Below are 23,025 nucleotides of genomic sequence, written 5' to 3'. Positions count from 1 at the left end.
ATCACATTCAGTATTTTTAGATTACAGAACCCATTGCCTATGAGGTAAAAATGCAAAGTAACACACCAAGAACATATGTATGTATATGACATGAAACACTGCGCCTAAATAAAATGTCTTGTTTATGTACACATATAAAGCTTAACTTCAAATGACAAATGTGTGGTGAAATAATGCATTTACTCACTGCTCACTACCCTCACACATCAAGCATTTGAACCACAACATTCCTCCATTAGTTGTATAATCAGCCTCCAAGTTCTCTTTCATGTCATTCTATAACTAACTGCACTAACAGAATAGAAAATGGGACAATTTAGCACTTTGTTTGTGCTGGAGGGAGGCGGAGTGGTTTTCTTCAACACAAAGCCAACTTTGTGGTTACTGTTGTGTATGAACTCATGCCAAGCCATTTCTATCTCTGCAAATTCTCCTCCCACAGAACGCTTTAGCCCGAGAACACCTCCCTCTCATCCAGCCACGGGTCCATGCGGAGCCTACACCAGCTAACACAGAGATGCTATTAAGAGGCATTACATTAAATATATACTCCCACACCTTCAATCAGAATTTCAGCCGAGTGTTATTCAGTTCAGCTCTCAAGAGGAGCCGCACAGCAAATAACAGAGAGCGATTTAGCCCCCTTAATGCCAATAGGGGACAGGTGATAAAGAGAGTGCTCATGCACAGGCTATGAAGTTTCTCCCCTCAAAATTAATTCCATCTTGGAGATTCTTATCTCTGCGATGTGCTCAGAATGGCACACAAACATGCTCCCACCACTAAGATTACCGCAGACTGACTTAGCGTAAACATTTCCTCTCTCTGTGACTGTGCCTGTGTGCGGTGCGCATTTTCAGAGCTGTGGGCCTGTCTTAGGTTCGGGTGTTCACACTTTTGTAATTACTGTTGAAATCTCAAAATTTCGGCATTGGCATCTGCGCAAAGTGAGGTCTGTCAGTATTTTAGTTTTCTCAGTGCTACTCAGAGCCCCAGTTTCTAAGAGGTCTCATTGCAGAGCATGAAGGACGAATTGTTTACACTGCAACACCTCACAGACTGTAAGGCTGATGTAGGCATACATATGCTACAGGTGCATTACAGTTCACCTTATTGCATCAGTTCAGCTTTATTTTTCTAATATATTACATTACACTGGTTGTAAACAGGTGTAGAAGCTTATAGCATCAACTGGTGTCCACGTAACCATTAACTTCAATTTTTAATAAAAGATTATATCTAATTTAGTCAAAGTAAGAGAAACGGATGTGGGAAAATGACCTCGTCAAATTTGGGGTTAATTCATACAGACGATCACAACAATCAAACCAGTAATAAAAAAAGAAGCAGAAATCATCCTCTCAAGCTAGATTTTGCCAAGGTTATGCGACTGAGGTGCACAATGTAACTAGCGCAGTGAAAGACGTTCCCATTTCTGGCTAAATGGTTGAACAAAGTCATCTCGTAGGTGCCCAGACAGCTATAGCCAGTAACTACCGCGCCGGGTGGAGAATTCTAACATTACCTGACGGATGGATTCTGATCCGACAAGGTGCCCGAGCAATCCATGCACCACATTCAAAGTTCCTCAACAGCTGCTTGCTGCCGTATGCTAATTTCTCACCCGCTTTTTAATGTCCCGCTGCAAAGCGGCAATCAGACAAGTGGTGCACAGCTTGGCCTAGCGGTTCGGGGAAGCTCGGACGAGATAAGCGGCGGCGATGTCAACTCTACATACGCGAATCCCCGGAGCACGGTGGTAAGGCGAAATCGCAAACCACGCCAAAGTGGCCGCAATACTGGAGCTGCCAGCGCTCCAGCCAACGCGCGGCGTGTCCTCCGTTCCCCCCACACACACACGCCTCCTCGCCGTATACCTGTTACCCAAAGCACCAGGTCCCGATAGCCAAAGCCACTCCTGCAGAAAGGGCACCGCCGAAACTTCTGACATCTCGATCAAAAACGCGGAATATCTAACGAGCGGCGCCGACGTTTTCGCATAGAACAAACCAAGCGTTACCGTTCTCTTCTTGAAGGGTCTTGCTGAATGCTAGGCTTGGTGGGCGCCATCTTCCTGCAATTATTTGATTTCTTACTTTTTTTTTCTTCAGATTTATTCGGACATACAGCCGAGGCGACCGTCAGCAGTGCGGCACGTAAGCTAGGAGTGTTTAAACAACGCCATGGCGGTTCTCTGGACCATTCGTGCCCCTGTCTCCCTGCCCGGGCGGTCATGAGCGGCAGGAAAGCAGCGGAGAGCCGATGAGACCGAGCTCCAAAGGCATGCCAGGAAAAGTGAGCGGAGACCCGGGGACGCTTCTCAGTTCCGCGGCTATCCTTCCACGGGGCTTGAGCTGAAACCGTGCACGAATCGATGCATAAACGGAACCGTCACATCATGACATTCCCCAGCGAGAGTCCCTCGTCTCCGGCGCTCTGTCAAGCCCCTTTTCTCAGTGTGTTTGTCTGCATTTTCCAGCTTTTTCCTGGTTCGCTCTCTGTGCAATAAGACTCATCTCTCCTGTCGGCGCAACAACGCCACTCAGTTGTAGTTGGAAACACTTTTCCTTTACTCGGAGTACAGGTTCATTTACCGTATAATTTTTTAAGATTAGCTAAATTACGAAGTTTTAAACCACGTTTGTTTATTTGCATCAAAATGCTCTTTATATGTGTAGGGACTAACGTATTCTGGAATGGGACTGTTTGCTATTAAAATATTAGGGTCACAAACGAGGCCCCAAATAAAGGCGAATAATCTATCGAAATGGGAAATGAAGAGGTTTTATTTTCCTCAGAACTGATTTTTAACTAGACTTGGACTTCCGTTGAGGACTATGTAAATGAAAATGTGGCTTCATCAAAACTACAAAATAGCTGATGTCAGATATTCATAGCCCAGCTACAAAACAAACACATAATTACGAAAATATATTACAAGAAAACTATAACGGGTCTGATAGAAAACTCTTTTAGGCCTATATGTATGTATTGTGCAATGTGGTCTTTTAATGGAAAATTATTGTGGTGATTTTTTTAAATCTATTTATTGTAAATGTTGTATTTGCAGAAGGTGCGTTAAACGGCCCGTTGCCGTATCATGTAAAGTCCTTTGTCTAATTAGCCAGGAAACATGCCCAATAACCCGTGACCTGTCAAGGTCACAGACTGACACCCAAGCCATTTAAACTCTTACGATGGGTTTTCGTGTTTACGAACTAATAAAACGTAGCTGAAGTTGAAGGGGTGTGTCTACGTTCAACTTTTCATACAGCAGTTTGGGTATATCCTAAACGTGACCGCAGGCCAAGGCACTTTTGTTATTTTGTATAGTAAACTTTAACTAATATTTGGATTACCAGTAGCACTTTGTCTAAGCGTGGCCAAGCGTTTAGGAAAATTCGTCCATATTTGTACACAGTGTGCAGGTTTATATGATTTACCTGGCATTAGTTGCAGTCACGTTTTGGCCATAGTGGGCAAATACTTTGCAGACGCCTTATCATATTCTTACATGCATCCTACAGTAGGTCATATAAAAAGCCTTAACCTTCTATAATATTAGTGGTAGTCTATAATATAGTCAGTTTGAAGCTATAAGTTGTTACCTTTGTAAAACTAAGTAAAGTTATCGCATTAAATTTCAGTGTTATGTCAGAACGTGCAGCATTTAGGAGAATTTCACAGCAAGGTCATTTGACCGGATCCTCGAGCGTTCCGCTATATGCGCTGAAAATATCAGTAAAATTTTGCATGCTCAATTGCCCTTTAGCAAATAACCCGAATAATAGTCTAATATCAGCTGTTAATAATAGCAAAAACTGATCATCTGTTGATGCCGAGTTGTGCTTTAAGGTTACTTCGTGTGTGTGTGTGTGTGTGTGTGTGTGTGTGTGTGTGTGTGTGTGTGTGTGTGTGTGTGTGTGTGTGTATTTTTGTATGTGTTTCGAAATAAAGTAAAATCTTAACTTTTATCGTCCTGTGTCGGGTTTGATTAATAGGTTTACGGAGATACTTAATTCTAGATCTTGATTAATCGGACTACGAAACCCCTAACAGAGGAAATAACGATGTGTCTGACTGATTTCACCTGCAAGTTATTAAAACAATATTCATGTATGGAACTTCACCAATTGTGTTTGTAAATGTGCGCACCATGGTCAAATAATGTACACTCCCTAAAATATAACGTACGCGAAAAAGAACGAAAACAACGTTTCTCTTTTTGGTAACATACCTTTGTTGGTAAGCCGTCAACCCCTGGACGTTTTGCGGATTCCCGTTAGTTGCACCCGGGACTCGTCCCACGGCTGAAGCTGCTGGCATTCCCCCGGCTCCCCCTCCTGCTGCCGCCGTCACCTGAACGCTGAAATCCGGGAAGATCCTGATCATACCCGCTCAGAGCAGTGGAACACGGACTGAGTCTATGTGGACGTTTGCGAGAGCAGCCTTCCCTCCAGCCGAACAAGTCACAACACAATCCCATTAGTGATGCTTACAAGCGCATCGGCCATTCTACGTCTCGCGTTTTCTGCGTTCAGCGAAGAGACAACTGGTGCTTTTAGGTGGCGTGCAATGACATTGATGCTGCTGGATGAGGCTGCAGTCCGCGTGATGTGCTCGTCCTGCCCGCACCTTACGCGCGAGGGGTGGAAGTTTGAACTGGATAGAAAAGCTGTTTGGTTTACTGTTAGGGTGAAATGCGCGAGCACGCCTACGATGCTACTTAACCATACTCTAATTTTGATGCCGCAACTTCACCTAAACTCGGTTAGCACGGAGAGCTGGATAAGAGCACGCGCTTGTGCTTTTGAGAAGTGTCTGAAGTTAACTTTTCTCCTGCGTTGTACGGATAGTTAAAATGCATATACAGATCTTAGTGATATCCAGAAACCCTAAAGTGGTGGTCTAAAGTTGCCGATGTCGAATGTCGCAGGTCAACGTGTCAATGTAAGAAAATGTCAATTATTTCAAAATTCCACAAATTATTCTCAGTCCTTTACTGGCTTCTGCGTATGTCCAAAATGCGCACATCATAATATGATATAAACCAGTGTGGGGTTGCTTCTGTTGTAAAAGTAGCTATATGCGAAAATAAATATATACAGGATGTCCGATTTGCTTTAAAAAAAAAAAAAAAAAAAAAAAAAGCGCGTTAAAATGCCTGCAGAATAGTGCGATCGATTCTTAGTTCAGTTTTAATTAGGACAGACTAGAGCCGTAGCCTAAGTATGTGCCTGGACGCGAGGAAAGTCCAGATTAAACCGATGACGTGTTCGACTCGCCTTGCTCAGTTGTGCGCTAATGTTTTCGTATTTGAGAGAGAAATCTCATGGTTTCCTCCGGGCTAATTCTGCAGAGGATGCTGCGGCTGCTGTCTGAAATGTTGTCTGCAGATAGTTTGTGTGAGGATGCTAAGCTGTGATGCGCAGCGGTGAGTTTATTGGTAGGCTGCTGCTGTATGAATTCCCTCAGTGAAAGTGTTGCGTGCCCTGGCGCGCAGCAATGTCGTTCCGAGCGCGTGGGAGCGGATCTACTCGGCCTCCGCAGCTGCTGATTAACTGAGCCGCGCGAGTGAACCCGGAGCGCGCCTTCGTCCGACAACCAATCAAACGCGGGCACATGTGCGCGCACCGCATGCTGCATCAGTAACCCTTTGAAAGCCGAGCAGTGGCTTCTAATATTTCACGCGAGATATTGACTTCTATGTTGTAATAAAATGCATTTGAAAAAGGAACACCGTGTTTATGGAATTTGTACAATATGCTATGCTATAGGATATATTATTTAGCGTTGTGAAGCACAATAACACTACTGCGTTATTATTCAGATCCTGTCCCTTAATTTAGTCTTGAGTGTTTCAAAAGTGTGATCTACTCTTCGCTCATTCATTCAATTCAGTTCAAGGGTTTTTTTTTTTTTTGGGGGGGGGGGGGGGGGGGGGGGGGGGGTTTGTACACTTTATATTTATCAATACACTTAATATAATCGTACAATATTGTATTTCAGTTTAGTATCATGATATTGTTATATTTGTAATGAACATTGGGCATAAACCAAGTTATTTTTTTCTGTAAGTATTTTTAATGCTGTGACTAGATATACAGCTCATTATAAGGGAAATATGTGTTTATTTTAATAATAATGTAAGTAATCATGTAAACTCTTTCTCTTCTGCTTCTCCTTTTGACTTTTGTTGTTTTCCACAAGACACAAATCAAATTCTTTGTTGTACGTATTGAATTCACATTTTTGCATGAATGTATTATGTCTTAGTGTTTATTTATGTGCTATGTGATATTTTATATGCAAATAAGACACTTATAAACACCTTAGAATGAACTGAAGTCTTTACACAAGACTCTAATGGAAACACATTTTTACCCCTTACAACACATATTAAGATGAATTAGAAAATAACACTAAAGCCTTTTGCAATAATTATTATAATTATATAAGTTTTTGTTTCATTTCAATAAACAATTAGCAACTATTTCAATTAGTGCTAAGATCATACAGTGCTGTTACCACTTACTTTATAAAAGAATGAATAAAAAATGTTTCACTCTTGAGTCCTTGAACAGTCAGTGCTCTGAATGTGATTGAGTGTTTACCTATAAAATATTCTAAAATGCAAAAATGGAGTTAACGCTCATGAATCTTATACTTTGGCACACTTGTCCTTAGATAAAGCAAAGCCTGATATCAATGCACAATATATTGTTCTGTCATTTTATCATACATTTGCAGCTTTTTAATAGTCTCAATATAAATATGTACATTAGGAGACTGCAAAAAGATAAGGGAGCCCTTGTCTCTGTAGAGAAATATCAGATATCTTCATGAGAGGCAGATTTATGATCATTGGTTGGCATGATTTTGGTTACCTTTGTACAATCGATAACTGAAACTTAGTTAGGATAACAAAATGAGACCAAACTGAGAGAATAAAAACCATAAAAGGGTAAAGATGTTTGTACCAACCAACTGTAGTCATCTCTGATGGTTGCTGGGAGAATAACTCACTTCCTGCTTTTATGAAATGAAAGGCACTCCCTTAGATAATCAGTTGACATGATTAAATACCAATAAAGATGTGCCAAGTGCCTCACCTTAGAGACAGTAAGTGGAATCTCCCGCCGTAACGATGTCTAATGAAACCACCTTAATAAGCAGGGTGGGAGAGAGCACCTCCGCCTTGCCGCTGTTTTCCTGGGATGGCATCAAATAGATTGCACTGGAAGGTTTAAACTGACACTGCAGCCTCCGATACAATTAGATTAACACTTTCTTCTGTTTACTTCCCTGGGTATTTGCACTGGTCTATATTGCATTTATTTGTCTGTGACTCTTTGCTAAACTACATAAGACAGATCTGGGACAGTGGCAGGCCTCTTCTACACAATAGCTGGATAGGCTCTATTCAGCCCCCCATGAGTGCATTAGTAATCGATATTACGCATGGCCACTGGGAGCGCACAGCCTATCGCTAGAAAACAACAGTGATAAGTCACCTGCTTTTGAATTGCAGAGTACGAAAGTTTCACAGCAACATTTGTTGAAGAAGCATCGAGGCATTTTTGGTGAACGAACGTCTGTCCTCCTCTGTTCTGTACTTTGCTGTCTTCAATGAATAATAAGTCAGCTTCTCTTTCAGAAATCATTCTTCAAGGATGAAGAATACCTCTGTGATATATACATAAACCTGGGAACTTGTTATATTCCTGCAAGGTTAATTCCTTGCTCTGCTAAAGAACCTGCGCATTTAATTATAGCTGTGGTCTATGGAAAAAGGCAGCTGTAGATGACATTATCCACAGAGCTGTCGTTTCTGTTTAAAAGTGCATGAGTTGTTCTCAGAGGGTCGGTGGATAATGTTCGAACCCTGTAGTGCTCTGCTCACTGAGACTACAACACGACGTCTGCCATTCTCCTCCAAACCACATGTTGACAACTCAGCTTAATGTGAAGCAGGATAAACTGTGATTGGGGCTGTCAGTCCTGCTGTTTGTCCAAACTCTCTCCATCTCACACTCGCCGCTCATCCTCAAAGAGAAATCTCTCCCCTGCTGACAGGAGAAGCAGCAGACAAGGCTCCGGCTCACAGACCTCCCATCTCTCTCCTCCTGTTCCCTTCTCCCCCGACTCCCTGACGAGCAGCCCAGTTGCCGCACTGAATGAAGTTACGGATGCATTCAGGAGACCTTCTGAGGTTTTCTAACTGGGTTGTGAGTGAATTTGCTTATCGGAGCCTGGTGGTGTTTTACTCTCGTCCTCTAAAAGGAGTGGATGCCTATTATGTGATAATTCTGTCAATCATAAAGGTCATCAGCAGAATCACTATCTGAAGAGGATGAATGAAGGTGCAACTCTGAATGAGGCTTTTTCTCTCCCTGCCTTAAATGAAAGATAGGACTGAAATACGAACACGGCCATTTCTTTCTTCATATAGAAACTGATTGCGGCTTCTTAATTAGAGTGACCTTGATTAGGTAATGTAATTTTAATTCCGAAATTGTAACTCAAAAAACACCGAAGACTGAAATATTCAGCAAATGTACTGGCATTAGTGTTCCATCTTTCATATGGAAACAAATACACAGATTTTCTAGGGCATGATATGAGATCCGTTATTATATATTACAGCAAATTCTTATAATCAATTAATTCTTGTTAGACGCTGTTTGTTTTTCATATTGCCTCATTAAAATGATACGGGCTACGGTGAAGTCATAATCACCATATATGTAACTATTCTATTCAATACTGGTGTGGCATAGAAGAGCATTGTTTCACTTTTGATGGAAAATGCAGATGTAAGGGAGGTGTGATAATTTCTGCGCCGCGCATATCAGAGTTAAATTTTATGTGACTCCTCTCCCCTCTTTGATTGATTGGGCAGGTCATGTTTAAAAAGCAGGGGCCAAAGGCTACTGAAAATACATCCAGCACTTTAAAACTGTAATGACTTCTGAAAGATCACTCTTCTGTGTTCGTAGGAGGACTGGAGCTCAGGATAGATGATGAATTAACTGCTGGGAGACATTACAGACAGTGCAAGGGAAGGAAAAAAAACTTTCACCACGGAGATGATAGATTGGGAGGTGTGAGGGAAGATGACATCATGGTTTTGATTTATCCTGGGTGATAAGCTCGGCAGGATCTTCCTCGCTGCTGCGTTACCTTACATGGGAGGTAAGGCACTCACTGCGTGCTTTCACGACATGTCTGGGATCCAATCACCTAACCCTCAAATTACATGAACAGACTTCACGCATGCTTTGGTGTTTTAATGGGGCCAGCACCTCTGTCATTCACACTCTCTCTCTCTCTCTCTCTCTCTCTCTCTCTCTCTCTCTCTCTCTCTCTCTCTCTATCCCTCTCTCTCTCTCTCCCACAAACGCTCAAAAACTCCGCTAGTGTCTGCGTGATGTGACGGTCCACCACTAAGCTAAAATACAAACTAATCCATATTACAGTGCCATTACCTCGTTTGAGATGAAGTATACGTCCTTATCTTAATCCTTACTGTACACAGACCTGCTGCTGTTGGCATCAGTACTCTGGGCTCCAAAACAGTCGACGTGAGGACTGGTGCCCTGGGCTCACCCAGTACGTGGCTTGTCCACACTAGTTGCAGCCGTTGCTCACACATTCTTATATACTCAGCAGCATCTACTAAGCATTTCCACAAGGATAAACGGAATTACCATAAGCAGACAGCATATCACAGTATTACAGGTTCTATTCTATTAGTAACAGTGTATTCAAGCCTTAACAAGTCCCTAAGTGTGTGATACAGTTCTGGCCAGTATGCCGATCTTTGAAGTTCTATTTGCATTACAGCTTTTATTATCTTATCGGAACATTGATACATAAAAGCTACCAATGTCAGTGACATTCTGTCGAGTGGCCTGTGATATGTAGACATGTGCTAATGTGATCTGCCACATGTAGTGTTTTGTTTTCACGTCACACCTTCCCTTCCCTGAAGAAACAAAAGCCAGTTGCATTCAAACAAGCCCAGCAGAGTTTCAGCTCAGCAGCAGCAGAAATCACGCAGCCCCCAACGGCAGACAGCAACCACAGCTAAACCATACAGCCCCCAACGGCAGACAGCAACCACAGCTAAACCATACAGCCCCCAACGGCAGACAGCAACCACAGCTAAACCATACAGCCCCCAACGGCAGACAGCAACCACAGCAAAACCATACAGCCCCCAACGGCAGACAGCAACCACAGCTAAACCATACAGCCCCCAACGGCAGACAGCAACCACAGCTAAACCATACAGCCCCCAACGGCAGACTGCAACCACAGCTAAACCATACAGCCCCCAACGGCAGACTGCAACCACAGCTAAACCATACAGCCCCCAACGGCAGACTGCAACCACAGCTAAACCATACAGCCCCCAACGGCAGACTGCAACCACAGATAAATCACACAGCCCCCAACGGCAGACAGCAACCACAGCTAAACCATACAGCCCCCAACGGCAGACTGCAACCACAGCTAAACCATACAGCCCCCAACGGCAGACAGCAACCACAGCTAAACCATACAGCCCCCAACGGCAGACAGCAACCACAGCTAAACCATACAGCCCCCAACGGCAGACAGCAACCACAGCTAAACCATACAGCCCCCAACGGCAGACTGCAACCACAGATAAATCACACAGCCCCCAATGGCAGACAGCAACCACAGGTAAACCATACAGCCCCCAACGGCAGACTGCAACCACAGCTAAACCATACAGCCCCCAACGGCAGACTGCAACCACAGCTAAACCATACAGCCCCCAACGGCAGACTGCAACCACAGCTAAACCATACAGCCCCCAACGGCAGACTGCAACCACAGATAAATCACACAGCCCCCAATGGCAGACAGCAACCACAGCTAAACCATACAGCCCCCAACGGCAGACTGCAACCACAGCTAAACCATACAGCCCCCAACGGCAGACTGCAACCACAGATAAATCACACAGCCCCCAATGGCAGACAGCAACCACAGCTAAACCATACAGCCCCCAACGGCAGACAGCAACCACAGCTAAACCATACAGCCCCCAACGGCAGACAGCAACCACAGCTAAACCATATAGCCCCCAACGGCAGACTGCAACCACAGCTAAACCATACAGCCCCCAACGGCAGACTGCAACCACAGATAAATCACACAGCCCCCAATGGCAGACAGCAACCACAGCTAAACCATACAGCCCCCAACGGCAGACTGCAACCACAGATAAATCACACAGCCCCCAATGGCAGACAGCAACCACAGCTAAACCATACAGCCTCTAACACTAGACAGCAACCACAGCTAAACATAAAAAGCTCATGTTTCATAGTGAAATTGCTATCAAATAAAACAAACAGATTGAAATACTTTTCATTTTTCTTCATTACTATTTAAGGCAATACATGGTACTTCTATCTTGATTGAAATAGCTTTTTTGGTATATATGATATTAATCAAAAGTGAAATTCTGAAACAATGTGCAACTTTCTGTCACTGTTCACCAAGTTTAAAATAACAAGGTGACATTTGAATGTCAGTCCTACATCTTTTTATCCGTCAGACTGTCGTGTGGAAAAAAATCATCCATGTCTTGTCTATTTTGTCATATAATTTTGTATAATCAAGTACGATCTTTTCAACAAAGAGTATTCGATTTATTAATTTTTCCATCTATGCTTAGCAAAGACTCCACATCACCATTCTGATGGCTTGTAATTGCACAGACCTCATGGTTCGCTACACATGACCTTTACTCCCTTTAAAGTCATTTCCATTTCTTACCAAAATATTCAGTTAATTGCAAAAAAGGAAAATCATTTGCTCATGATGCAGTGTTTTTGAAGATAATGAAAGATTTCATTTCCATCCTAATTTATCAGTGCCATCAGTCAATGCAAAAACCTTATTTAAAATGTTAAAGTGACTTTTACATTCAACTATAAATAGGATTCAAAATAGTTTTTCTCTGCAATACAAAGAAGCTGTTTGTTGTGCAAGACAGCCATGCTAGCCTAGAGTAGTCTTTGTTTTTCACATTATTTCCTTGCACACTCCATGTTTGTGCACAGTACATTATATTGTAAAAGCTTTAACGTATCTCATATCTGTTCTCTTCTCTCTCTGCTATCCTTGCTCTTAAACATGCAACAAATCAAAACCAAAACAATGGGATGCAGTTACGGTCTGTCCTTATTTAAGAATATGAGGATTTATCACCCAGAGGCTATTACTGATAAGAGGCAGCCAGGGCTATTACTTGCCCTTAAACACACACACACACACACACACACACACACACACACACACACACACACACACACACACACACACACACACACACACACACACACACACACACACACTCACTCACACACACACACACACTCACACACACACACAAAGGAACATCCCCCCCAAAAAACATTCTGTTTAAAGAGGGACCAACACAGACCAAACTGCCTTCCTCTCTTTATTTTACATTTGGAAAATTGAATTCAAATGTGTGCCTTTCATTTCTACTGTGTGATTTTGTTCAGCAAGCACACTCTCCTCATCAGTGCGCAGACACTGGCGGCCGTTGCCGTCGGCCCATTACAGCAGAGAGCTTATCAGGCTCGACTCGGCAATCAGCAGAGCGTCTGATTGGCAGCTGGAGAGTTCCAAGGTTCTGATGCTACTGTACGCCTGTATCTCCGAGGGCCTGTCGCACGGTCTGCAGAATCATCAACGCTTCCTGTAAACAACACATTAGCCATGGAAATAACCATGTGACGTTCAGTGGTGTGCACCGGGCATCAAGATGATTGGCTTGATGTAGTCTACAGTATGTTGCCGTTTCAAAAGTGTCGTTAAAGTTGACAAGGTAGCTTGCTTTAATAAAATCTATATACATATACATGCATGTGTGAATATGTATTAAAACGTAAAATATTCAGTAGGGATATCTAGGTCTAAAAAAAAAAAAAAAAGGACATTTCAGATGTTCTTCAGTAAATGATGTTTATTTCCGATGAGTTTGTATACTGGTAACCATGCAGTCTAGCACGTTTAAGGCTTATAATTATCCACATCACAGAACACACACGGTTGTACACTAACACTAAGCATTTATACCATCATTGTACACCAAGGTTTGCACGTACAGTATACATATATACAGAGGTCTGCTTATTAGTGTCATCCTTGTTCCTCTGTCCACGTTCTCCTAAATTACTGAACACACAACGGGGAAAAGCAGTGTTTTAACAAAAGTTATAAGAAATAACTGCAAGGCACAAAACTGTTTAAAGTTTAAAATGCTTCTCTGTTTCTTCAAATCTCGGGGACTTAAAAAAAATAAAAATAAATAAACAAATAAACAAATAAGTAAACAGCCAACATAAACAGCATCAGCTAGCAGAACTCACACAACCTCACACGGCCGTCTGGTTGCATAGTTGGCTCTACTTCTGCTCTTGCTTCTTTCTCTAACAGTCCGTGGGTTCAGGCGTGGACGTCTGTGAAAGTGCCTCACACACACTAGTGCAGGCAAGGGTGGGGACGCGACGGGAGCAGCTAGGGACGCTTCGTCTGTGCCCGCTGAGACACACACACCACACGGTTATGGCCAGCTCACCCAGACACCTTTACCTTAACCTTTACAATGTGCTACACCTCACATCTGAGTCTGAAGCAGCAAATGAGAACTTGGCGCAGATATATAATGTGAGTATATTGTGACTGTGAGCGCTATTGTGTGTGTGTGTGTGTGTGTGTGTGTGTGTGTGTGTGAGAGAGAGAGAGAGAGAGAGAGAGAGAGAGAGAGAGAGAGAGAGATGTGGAGTGTGCTGGGGACGTGAAGGTGAGTTTGGTGGAAGACCAGTGAGGTATCTCAGTTCGGGGAGCCAGGATGAGCAGGTGGGTCACTCTGACATCACTAAGGAGGGGGTTTAATGTCAGGAGTGAGGGGCAGAGAACATGGAGGTGTTGGGTAAGAGAGGCCCACAGTGAACGCAGAAGGCAATCCTCCCTGTCACTGTGCAGACACCGGAGTGCTTCAGTTACGCGAGGTACCTGCCAGGCTTCCTGAGACCCTCTACAAGAAATCACACACGCACACACACACACACACACGGAAAATTTTGATTTACATTATCCACAGAGACACAGGCAGGATGAAAATTGTTCTTTGGTTCTTGTAATTTTTTTTCCGACCCACTAGAGGCACTGCAGATATTTTCATTAAATAAAAGAAAGTGTAAACAATATGGAAATGATAATTTATCATAATATGTTAGGTACAGTGATATAAATCTGTTCATTCTCAAGAGAAGAAACAGATGTGAAACATTTCATTAGACACTGGAGCACAACTGATATTGCCCAGGTCATGGGTGTGTCTTGCAGCACGAACCGTGGTGGTTTGTGGAGTGTGTGTGTCCTGCAGCAGTAACCGTGGTGGTTTGTGGAGTGTGTGTATCCTGCAGCAGTAACCGTGGTGGTTTGTGGAGTGTGTGTGTCCTGCAGCAGTAACCGTGGTGGTTTGTGGAGTGTGTGTGTCCTGCAGCAGTAACCATGGTGGTTTGTGGAGTGTGTGTGTCCTGCAGCAGTAACCGTGGTGGTTTGTGGAGTGTGTGTATCCTGCAGCAGTAACCGTGGTGGTTTGTGGAGTGTGTGTGTCCTGCAGTAGTAACCGTGGTGGTTTGTGGAGTGTGTGTATCCTGCAACAGTAACAGCGGTGGTCTGTGGAGTGTGTGTGTGTGTGTCCTGCAGCAGTAACTGTGGTGGTTTGTGGAGTGTGTGTGTCCTGCAGCAGTAACCATGGTGGTTTGTGGAGTGTGTGTGTCCTGCAGCAGTAACCGTGGTGGTTTGTGGAGTGTGTGTATCCTGCAGCAGTAACCGTGGTGGTTTGTGGAGTGTGTGTGTCCTGCAGCAGTAATCGTGGTGGTTTGTGGAGTGTGTGTATCCTGCAACAGTAACAGCGGTGGTCTGTGGAGTGTGTGTGTGTGTGTCCTGCAGCAGTAACTGTGGTGGTTTGTGGAGTGTGTGTGTCCTGCAGCAGTAACCATGGTGGTTTGTGGAGTGTGTGTGTCCTGCAGCAGTAACCGTGGTGGTTTGTGGAGTGTGTGTGTGTGTGTGTCCTGCAGCAGTAACCATGGTGGTTTGTGGAGTGTGTGTGTCCTGCAGCAGTAACCGTGGTGGTTTGTGGAGTGTGTGTGTCCTGCAGCAGTAACCGTGGTGGTTTGTGGAGTGTGTGTGTCCTGCAGCAGTAACCGTGGTGGTTTGTGGAGTGTGTGTGTGTGTGTGTCCTGCAGCAGTAACAGCGGTGGTCTGTGGAGTGTGTGTGTGTGTCCTGCAGCAGTAACCGTGGTGGTTTGTGGCCTCAGCACTGATATGAATGGGTGTGCTCCAGACTGATCATGTCTGCTCTTTCCCATTATCCCCTGCAACCAGCAGCAGGCACACCTATCTCACACATTTATTTATGTGCATATATTCAATTGCTGTCATTATTTTGGTGGTTTTGGCTTGGCAATTGATATGTGCTGAGACTCCCCTGCTCCCTACCCCCTCGTCTGTTTCAAGCGCTCGTTAGGTGTTGACCGTAGCAGGTTGCAGGCTAGTGCAACAGAGGGCCAGCCTGTGTGGGAGCAGGTCACCGTGAGGAGCAGAGACTCCGGGGCCATGGAGGTCTGTGAGAGAAGGCAGGGCTAGATTTTCCATCTGCTGTACAGTATCGCAGCCTCCGTGGCCATGAAACATTCACGTTTCATCAAAAGAAATGATTGCCAAGCATCCCACCGCTGTGGCAGAGTGAGACGGAGCGTGAGTGAGGGAGAGTGCCAGCCCAGCTGGACGTATGGATACTGTATGCAGAGGTAATAGCAGCTTTTCAGACCAATTTCCTGGTAAGGTTGTCATCACATAGAAAGCACCTATTTCTATGTTGTCATCATATAGAAAGAGGCCTATAATTTAAACCATAACATGGTCCAGACTCAGACAATGCATTTGCGTCAGCGGTATGGAACAGGCCTATGGGGTGGGATCAGGGAGCAGACACACAGATGCAGCGTGGAGAGGAGGCACATTCTCATTGCTCATTTAGCTGGTGGTAAAGCCCAGCAGCGTGGACGGGGAGGGGGCTTGGCTGCAGTGGGGGCTGATGTGGAAAATGGGGCACTTGCAATGTGCCACGGGATGTTCAGAAGACCCGTCAGCCATTTGTCAGAGGTACGACTACAGAGGCCTGGAGCAAAACGCGCACGCGCACGCGTGTGTGTGTGTGTGTGTGTGTGTGTGTGTGTGTGCGCACGTCTGTATGTTTGTGTATGTGTGTGTGTGTGTACATTGCATTTGTGTACAGATCTGCAAGTGTGCGTGTTCGTGTGCACGAGTGTGTGTGCTGATGCATGACCTACAGTAGGAACCCTGGCCTGAGGCCTGCTCTTCTCTCCACTCCTCACTGCTGATGAGCTGTCTGTGCGGTGGGCGGGTGGCGGAGCCCTGTGGCCGCCTGCTTCCACCAGCCTGCCGCCGCTCTGTGACCCCGACACCTGAGACAGAGACACAGAGAGACAGAGGACGCAGGACATGAGGACGGTAATGGGAACGACGACAGGAAGTAATGGAAGCGCGCTTTCTTTCTTGTGTTTGGCATCTAAACCAACAGTCATTAGCGCTATTTTTAATCGTGATTATTTTATTCTCATCAGTTGTCCATCTGCGTTAGCCAGTTCTACGGCATGTGCACCTCAGTGCCAATGGACTCTTCTCCTGTCACATGATTCTGTGGGCTCCTGGCAGCAGGCCTTCCTACTGGCCAGTCTGTTGCTTACATCAGCAGGGGAACAGCCTTCCCCCTCCAATAAAATCGTGGCTAATTATAGGCAGGAACCCCGAGTCCTCAGCAAGGCCGTACAGAGGCCGTGTCTTAGCTGGTCATTACCGAAGCTTCACGACGTTTTCACACGTGATAACACTGCAGTGCTTGGCTGCGTTTGGCTTTGGAATCGGATCGTTATTGCTCTTGTTTTTGGTATCAGTGATTAGTTTAAAAAATAAGCACTTAATTCACTTAATATAAGGTCAAACATTGGATTTTCAGCGAGAGCAGGAACGAAGCAGTGGGAAGTTTGCATATGAAACAGAAAACTACTTAAAAGAGCACAAATACATGCTAATTCAGTCATGAAATTAAGTAACGATTCTCGCCGTAGTCTTGCTTATGAATCATAATATAATCTGGCTGATTATGATTATTCTGTTCTGTAGACCTTAAAATTTTAAACCTACGCCTGCAAATCCTTCTTGCATTAGCACTTCAGGCTGAGGAAAGGAGGGGGGGGGGGGTTGGAGGGCTCTGTGGCGGAGTAGGGCGGAGCAGGTGGGGGTGGAGGGCTCTGTGGCGGAGCAGGGCGGGAGGGATGGAGTAAAATCCCTCTTAAATATTTCGTCAGGGAGATGAATTCAGCAGAAATGTGCCCTGCTCTCATTAGCAGCAGATAGAGGCCGGTGTAATGTCTAAACGCACCTGTTTATGAGTTGCCTTGGCTTCCTGATGAGAGCTGTGGCCTTTTCTGACATTCTTCTGTTTCATCCACTGTGAAGCAGCACCTCTTTCATCCCTATCGCGCTTCCTTATCGGGGGACAGTTAATTTTTGGATTAATATAGAGGCTGCCTTCCCCTTTTAAAGGATTTGTACTGGAGCAAGAGACTCTTATCTTAGTCATTACAGGGGAAATATTGGATTCAAGCATTTTAGTATCTGCAAAACATTCAACAGTGTCTATCAGGGTTTCACATGGTAAGGGATTAAGATAAGGAGCCTCATTATGGCTCTGTGGCTGGCTCCCAGCTACACTTCCTGGAGAAATCCCATGTGCTTTTTGGTATTCATCACAGGCTGGTGGAGGGGCTTGGCTCGGGGGACAGAAGGGGTCTATGAGTTTGGTGCTGCGTCTCGTGGGCCGCCTGCTAATGGACATGCTGTAACAGAGAGGAGGGCCCAGGTACACCTCCTCTGTGCAGACCTCAAACAGAGGCTCCTCGTCGTGGATTTCCGGGGTCCTGGACAGAACCGGGGTGCTGCTCTTATCGGGGCGGGCGACCACCTCCCCACAGTCACTGTCGTGAGAGGAGAGAGACAGGTAGGAGTAGAAGTCCCCCTTGCGCAGCCGGATGGGCCGACGGGAGTGTTCCAGAACTTTCTCTCTGATCTGGGAGACGGAGGCGGGGCAGGAGGCCTCCCGGGGCGGCTCCGTCTCGGCCTCTTTGGTTTTCCGCGTGACTGACGTCATGTCGACGATCTCCATGACGAAGGCGTGGACATCGTCGCCCTTCTCCTCCTCGGCGGGGGGGGAGCAGCGGCTGCAGCAGGCCTGGGGGCTCTGCCTGCATCCCTCACGGACGTCGGTCAGGAAGGACGTCGGCGGGCCACGGTGGGGCGCCGAGGACTCATCCGGCGGGTAGGGAGACAGGGACAGGCGGCGGGAGCTGTGGCACGGAAGCTCGCCCTGCAGCTGGCCCTCTAGGGTCGACTCTTTGGAACGCGAGCCCACCGGCTCGCACGGGGAGGGGGAGGCGGCCATGGCCAAACCCCTCGCGTCTGCGTTTAACGCATCAGCGCCATAGTGGTCCTTTAATGATTCCCCCGTCTTAGTGAACAGACTCCCCTCCTCCCTGAGCAGCTGGTCGTCGTCTTCGTCCTTCTCTCTGACGTGGGAGCTTTCCACGTTGCCGTTCTCCACGTCGTCGACGAAGCGGCTGATGTAGCTCCTCGTGGCGTCCGCGCGGCCGTGGACGGGCCCCTGCGTCCCGGGGCCGCCGTTCTGCGCGTGGCGGTCCGCCTCCAGGAGCCTGAGAGCGGCTCTGTTCAGGAAAGGCTGTTCGCCGCCGCCGCTCCTGGGAGACGGGCTCTCCCTGGACAGAGCGCCGCACTGCAGCTCGTCGCCCAGGTCTCCCTCGTTCTTGTCCCTGTTCTGTGACCTGGGTGTTCTCCAGCCCTGGAACTCGCCCTTCATGTAGTCCAGGCCCAGTGCGAACGAGCTCTCCATGTACTCTTCCGAGCTCACGCTGGAGTCTTCCTCGTCTTTGATGCCCAGCTCCTCCTCGGTGAGCGTGAGCGTGGAGCTGGAGAGCAGGTCGCTGTCGTCCTCATCGTCGGTGCAGGCGGAGGTGCACGACACGTTCACCACCATGCTGACGCTGGCTTCCGTCTCGTCCGGCGGCTGGCGGCCGCGGCCCTGCTTCCGCTCGGAGCTGGGCGCCGCGCGCCGGTTCCTCCGCACGGCCAGGTCCTCCGATGCCATGGACGAGTCCCCAATGCTGCTCAGCTCGGTGAGGGAGGCTGCCAGGCTCTGGTCGGTGGAGGGGGGGGCGCCCCCCGCGCGCAGGACGTGCCCTGGCGGTGGCCGCAGAGAGCCGCCCAGCAGGCTGATGTCAGAGATGCTGCGGGTCAGCTTGTGCTCCAGCGGGCTGCGAATGTTCTCCAGTCGTTTCAGCAACTCCAGGGTCCTCCCGCTCAGCTCGGCGCTGGGTTCCGAGGCCACGGCCAGCGCCCCCGTGCAGCCTTGATTGCCCGCCTCCTCTGGACTCTCCTGTGGGGCCTGCCAGCTCTCCAGGGACGTGCTGCGGGTGAGCGCATCTTTGGCTGAGGGAAACAACTCCCCCGCCGCGCACAGCGAGTCGAGGGACGACCCCCGTGACGGCTGGGCATGCTCTGGCAGGGCCTTTCTTCCATCATCAGCGCCGGCTCGCTCATCTTGGTTCTCCGGGCTAAAGCAGTAGCCATTAACCGCCGTCAGCGGCTCCTTCCTGCTCTTCCTCCAGCGTTCTCCGCACTCCTCTCTCCTCCTCCTCACCAGGTGATATCTTTGGTCCTTCGTCTCTTCTGCCACGCAACTTTCCAACTCGGCACACTTCTTTGCGCGTTCCAGTATTCGGTCTATGTCTTCGTCAGACACTCTGTCCGCGCACGGAGACTGCTCCTTGGCGTTGGGGGCGAAAGACGCCTGGAAGCTCCCGTCGTCGCTCTGATAGAGCAGGCAGGCCTCCGAGTTGCCCGTGGTCTCTGTGTCCCCCTCGCTGACTATCCCGCTCTCGCTCTCGGACCTCCCGCTTGCCTCCCTGACCTGCCCCGCCCTCCCGCTCAGGAGGCCTGCCACGACGTCCGGCAGGGACTCTGCAGAGGAGAAAGACGAGTCCTTGCTGGGACGCTTCAGAAGGGCCTGCTTCCCTTTGCTTCTCTCGATGTTTGGATCGCACTGAGGATGTGGGAGCAGCTCCACCTCATGTAGGCAGAACACCTGATACACACGGGAAGACTCGGGCACCTCCGTGCCTGCGGCGAGAGGGGTGGGGCTCGACTCGGCCAAGTTTAGACGCCCGCTGCCATGTTCGAGGCGCATTTCAGAAGGAGGGCTTGCCTCATCCTGGGACTCCGCATGAACTATGGTCATGTCTATCTCGTCCCATTCCCATGAGTCCTCGCTTGGGCCGCGCAGGTCTATGAGCGATGGGTCGATCAGGCTTTCTGGGACCTGAGAAGGAACAAAGACCCCCATGTCACAAGGCGGAGGGACCACATTCTACACATGCCGCACACACACCTTCTGATCTTTGAGAGCAACTACTAAGATTGTAACGAGATCAAATTCTGTAAAGCTGTTTAAGAATTTTGCGTAGACTCAGGCATTCTGCATAGGATTCAATTAGACAAATTGCTCGGTTTCTTGTTAATGGGAGAAAGGTCTATTTATATTATCCTTTTATCTCATTAATCTAATAAACTGGCAAATCTAACACTTGCTTGGTATGTCATACATTGCATTTAATGAGTGTTCATTAGATTTCTGTTTATTCTCTCATTGCTGATAAGTGAAATACTAATGACAGAGCTTGGCTCACTAATGCATGATAAAATCTTCAACTGTGAGAACAATCAATCAGTCTAATCAAATAAAAAAATTCATTTCTGTAAGATAGAGCAGATTGCTTTGTGTTACATTTAATATTATGTTCTGGCAATAACCTTCTGTTATTACATTAATAATATAAAGTACTGTATGAATGTTCTTAGTGTGGCGGTGTAGTGGGGGGGCTCATCTTGTCTCGCCTCAGGAGACAGCCACTCTTAAGTACAGATACTTCCTTCAGTGGGAGGAAAAGTTAGCTTCAAATTACCACCCCATAACTTTCCCGTTGAAAAGAACGGCTTTACAAAACACCTTTCCTTAAAAAAAGTTTTTTTTTAAAAAAAGGCTAAACTGACAAATGTTTTCAGTCTTTAAACAAGTTTGTCTTCTGAATCTTTTAAGAGAATGCTGGCTTTCCTCTGCCTACACAGCACTGCATTAAGAAAAACACATTGCCCATGTTATTATTCTCCTCCTTTTCCAAAGTGCGTCCCAAAGTGAAATTGCTCTTGGGTCCTGCAAGGTCAGAGCTGGAAAGGGCCGGAGAGAGCAGGGTCGTTTGTCTTGCTGCTGCGGACGAGCACGGCCACGCCAGCGGCCCTCGGCTGCCGCGTCCCTGGGCTTCCTGTGCACGCCGCGCGGCCTGTGCCGAGCATCGCTGGCACCACACAGGAATACACAGCATCTGCATTCCTAACACCCTCGCCCCCCCCCCACCCCCCCACCGCCCGCACAGCTCCCATGTTTCCAACGCTCCTACCACCCGGCTACTACTACACGCCACCACCGAGAAGCTCTGCTTTTAGGGATATAAAGTGTTGTTTATTTAGCTGTAAACCCAATGTAGGTATTTCTCTTTGGTTTGGGACTTTGGGGGGAGGTGGGAGGAGGAAGCATAGTTGCACATTCTCAAGGCTGTTTACTCCTTGGAACTGAGGAACAGGGCCTGCTATCAAGTTATTGGGTTTCCACGGGGGTTACTTAATACATTAGGATCAGTCAATTATTCCTTGGTTCCTGCTGTAAAGCACTGAGCGCTGGGCACTGCAAGACTCTCCAGCTACTCCCCCTTCATTCGCTATTATTGGAGGATAATATGTAGTTACATTTCCTGCCTTATATATCACTCTTATTGCTCCATTACAGCTGTGCTACCCTATATTACTTCCACCATATTTCTGTCTGAAAAACAACTTGGCCTGGACGGGTTACTGAGTAGAATAAGGAATAAATAGACCCTTGAGCAATCAGTTTAAGAGTCTAGTAAAATATATACTCGCAAAATGAATGGACAGACTGGCTTTAAGTGTAAGGAGACTTGGTGAATATCTGCTGTAGATAGTACAACAGGAAAGCCTTGTTGGGTTTCGTAGCATGCTATCATGTGACTATTTATACACAGAACGCACACATCATTGACTCTGTGTGTTAGTTGTATGTATGTTAGTGGATTCATCGTTGGAATGTTTATACGATAGATGTTTTCTATTCATGTCAAATCTGTCTTTTTCTTTCAGTGATGCCACCCTGCTGACGTATTGATGCCACACCTCACTGATGCTTCAGCGGTCCCACAGCCATGCCACAATGACAGCGGTGATCTCTGACCTGCTCTCGGCCCAGGGAGCACTGGAGGCGGGAACGCCAGTGCAGGGTCTGCGTGATGATGGCCTCCCAGCGCCTCTCCAGGTTGACCTGCAGCAGCTGCAGGGACTGGCGCTCCGACTCGGAGCTCTGATCCCGCGGCCCATCCAGCAGGTGCTGGCACAGGCGTAGCACGGACGCCATTCCCTTTCTCCGAGCACGCACCTCCCTGCACAGGGCCTAGAGAGACAGACAGAGAGAGAGAGATGTAGGGGGAGAGATGTAGGGGGAGAGAGAGATGTAGGGGATAGAGAGATGTTGGGATAGAGATGTAGGGGATAGAGAGATTTAGGGGGAGAGAGAGATGTGGGGATAGAGATGTAGGGGATAGAGAGATGTGGGGATAGAGAGATGTAGGGGATAGAGAGATTTAGGGGGAGAGAGAGATGTGGGGATAGAGATGTAGGGGATAGAGAGATGTGGGGATAGAGATGTAGGGGATAGAGAGA

General features: G+C 47.0%; 2 protein-coding genes across 7 annotated transcripts in view; both read right to left on the bottom strand.

Moving 5' to 3' along the window:
- The window catches only part of LOC113579355 (neuronal PAS domain-containing protein 3), a 219,504-nt gene extending 214,020 nt beyond the window's left edge, over positions 1-5,484 (bottom strand). For 2 of the 4 annotated variants that reach the window (XM_027013212.2, XM_027013214.2), the window contains exon 1: positions 2,021-3,238. In XM_027013212.2, coding sequence (XP_026869013.2) covers positions 2,021-2,235 — 215 coding nt within the window. In that variant the 5' untranslated portion in view covers positions 2,236-3,238. Of the gene's footprint in view, positions 1-1,525; positions 1,745-2,020; positions 3,239-4,237 lie in introns of those variants that run through there. The other 2 variants (XM_027013213.2, XM_027013215.2) reach the window with 2 other exon arrangements.
- Positions 5,485-13,016: 7,532 nt separating this feature from the next.
- The window catches only part of akap6 (A kinase (PRKA) anchor protein 6), a 107,626-nt gene continuing 97,617 nt past the window's right edge, over positions 13,017-23,025 (bottom strand). For all 3 annotated transcript variants that reach the window (XM_035532551.1, XM_035532553.1, XM_035532552.1), the window contains 4 exons: positions 22,541-22,756; positions 17,549-20,557; positions 16,437-16,571; positions 13,017-14,110 (listed from right to left, as the gene is read on the bottom strand). In XM_035532551.1, the coding sequence (XP_035388444.1) occupies positions 14,072-14,110; positions 16,437-16,571; positions 17,549-20,557; positions 22,541-22,756 (3,399 nt within the window). In that variant the 3' untranslated portion in view covers positions 13,017-14,071. The remainder of the gene's footprint in view (positions 14,111-16,436; positions 16,572-17,548; positions 20,558-22,540; positions 22,757-23,025) is intronic.

This window comes from Electrophorus electricus, chromosome 13 (assembly GCF_013358815.1).
Source record: "Electrophorus electricus isolate fEleEle1 chromosome 13, fEleEle1.pri, whole genome shotgun sequence".
In the NCBI taxonomy this organism is placed as follows: Eukaryota; Metazoa; Chordata; class Actinopteri; order Gymnotiformes; family Gymnotidae; genus Electrophorus; species Electrophorus electricus.
Note: the sequence above shows the minus strand (reverse complement) of the source record. Positions and strands in the feature narration are given on the sequence as shown.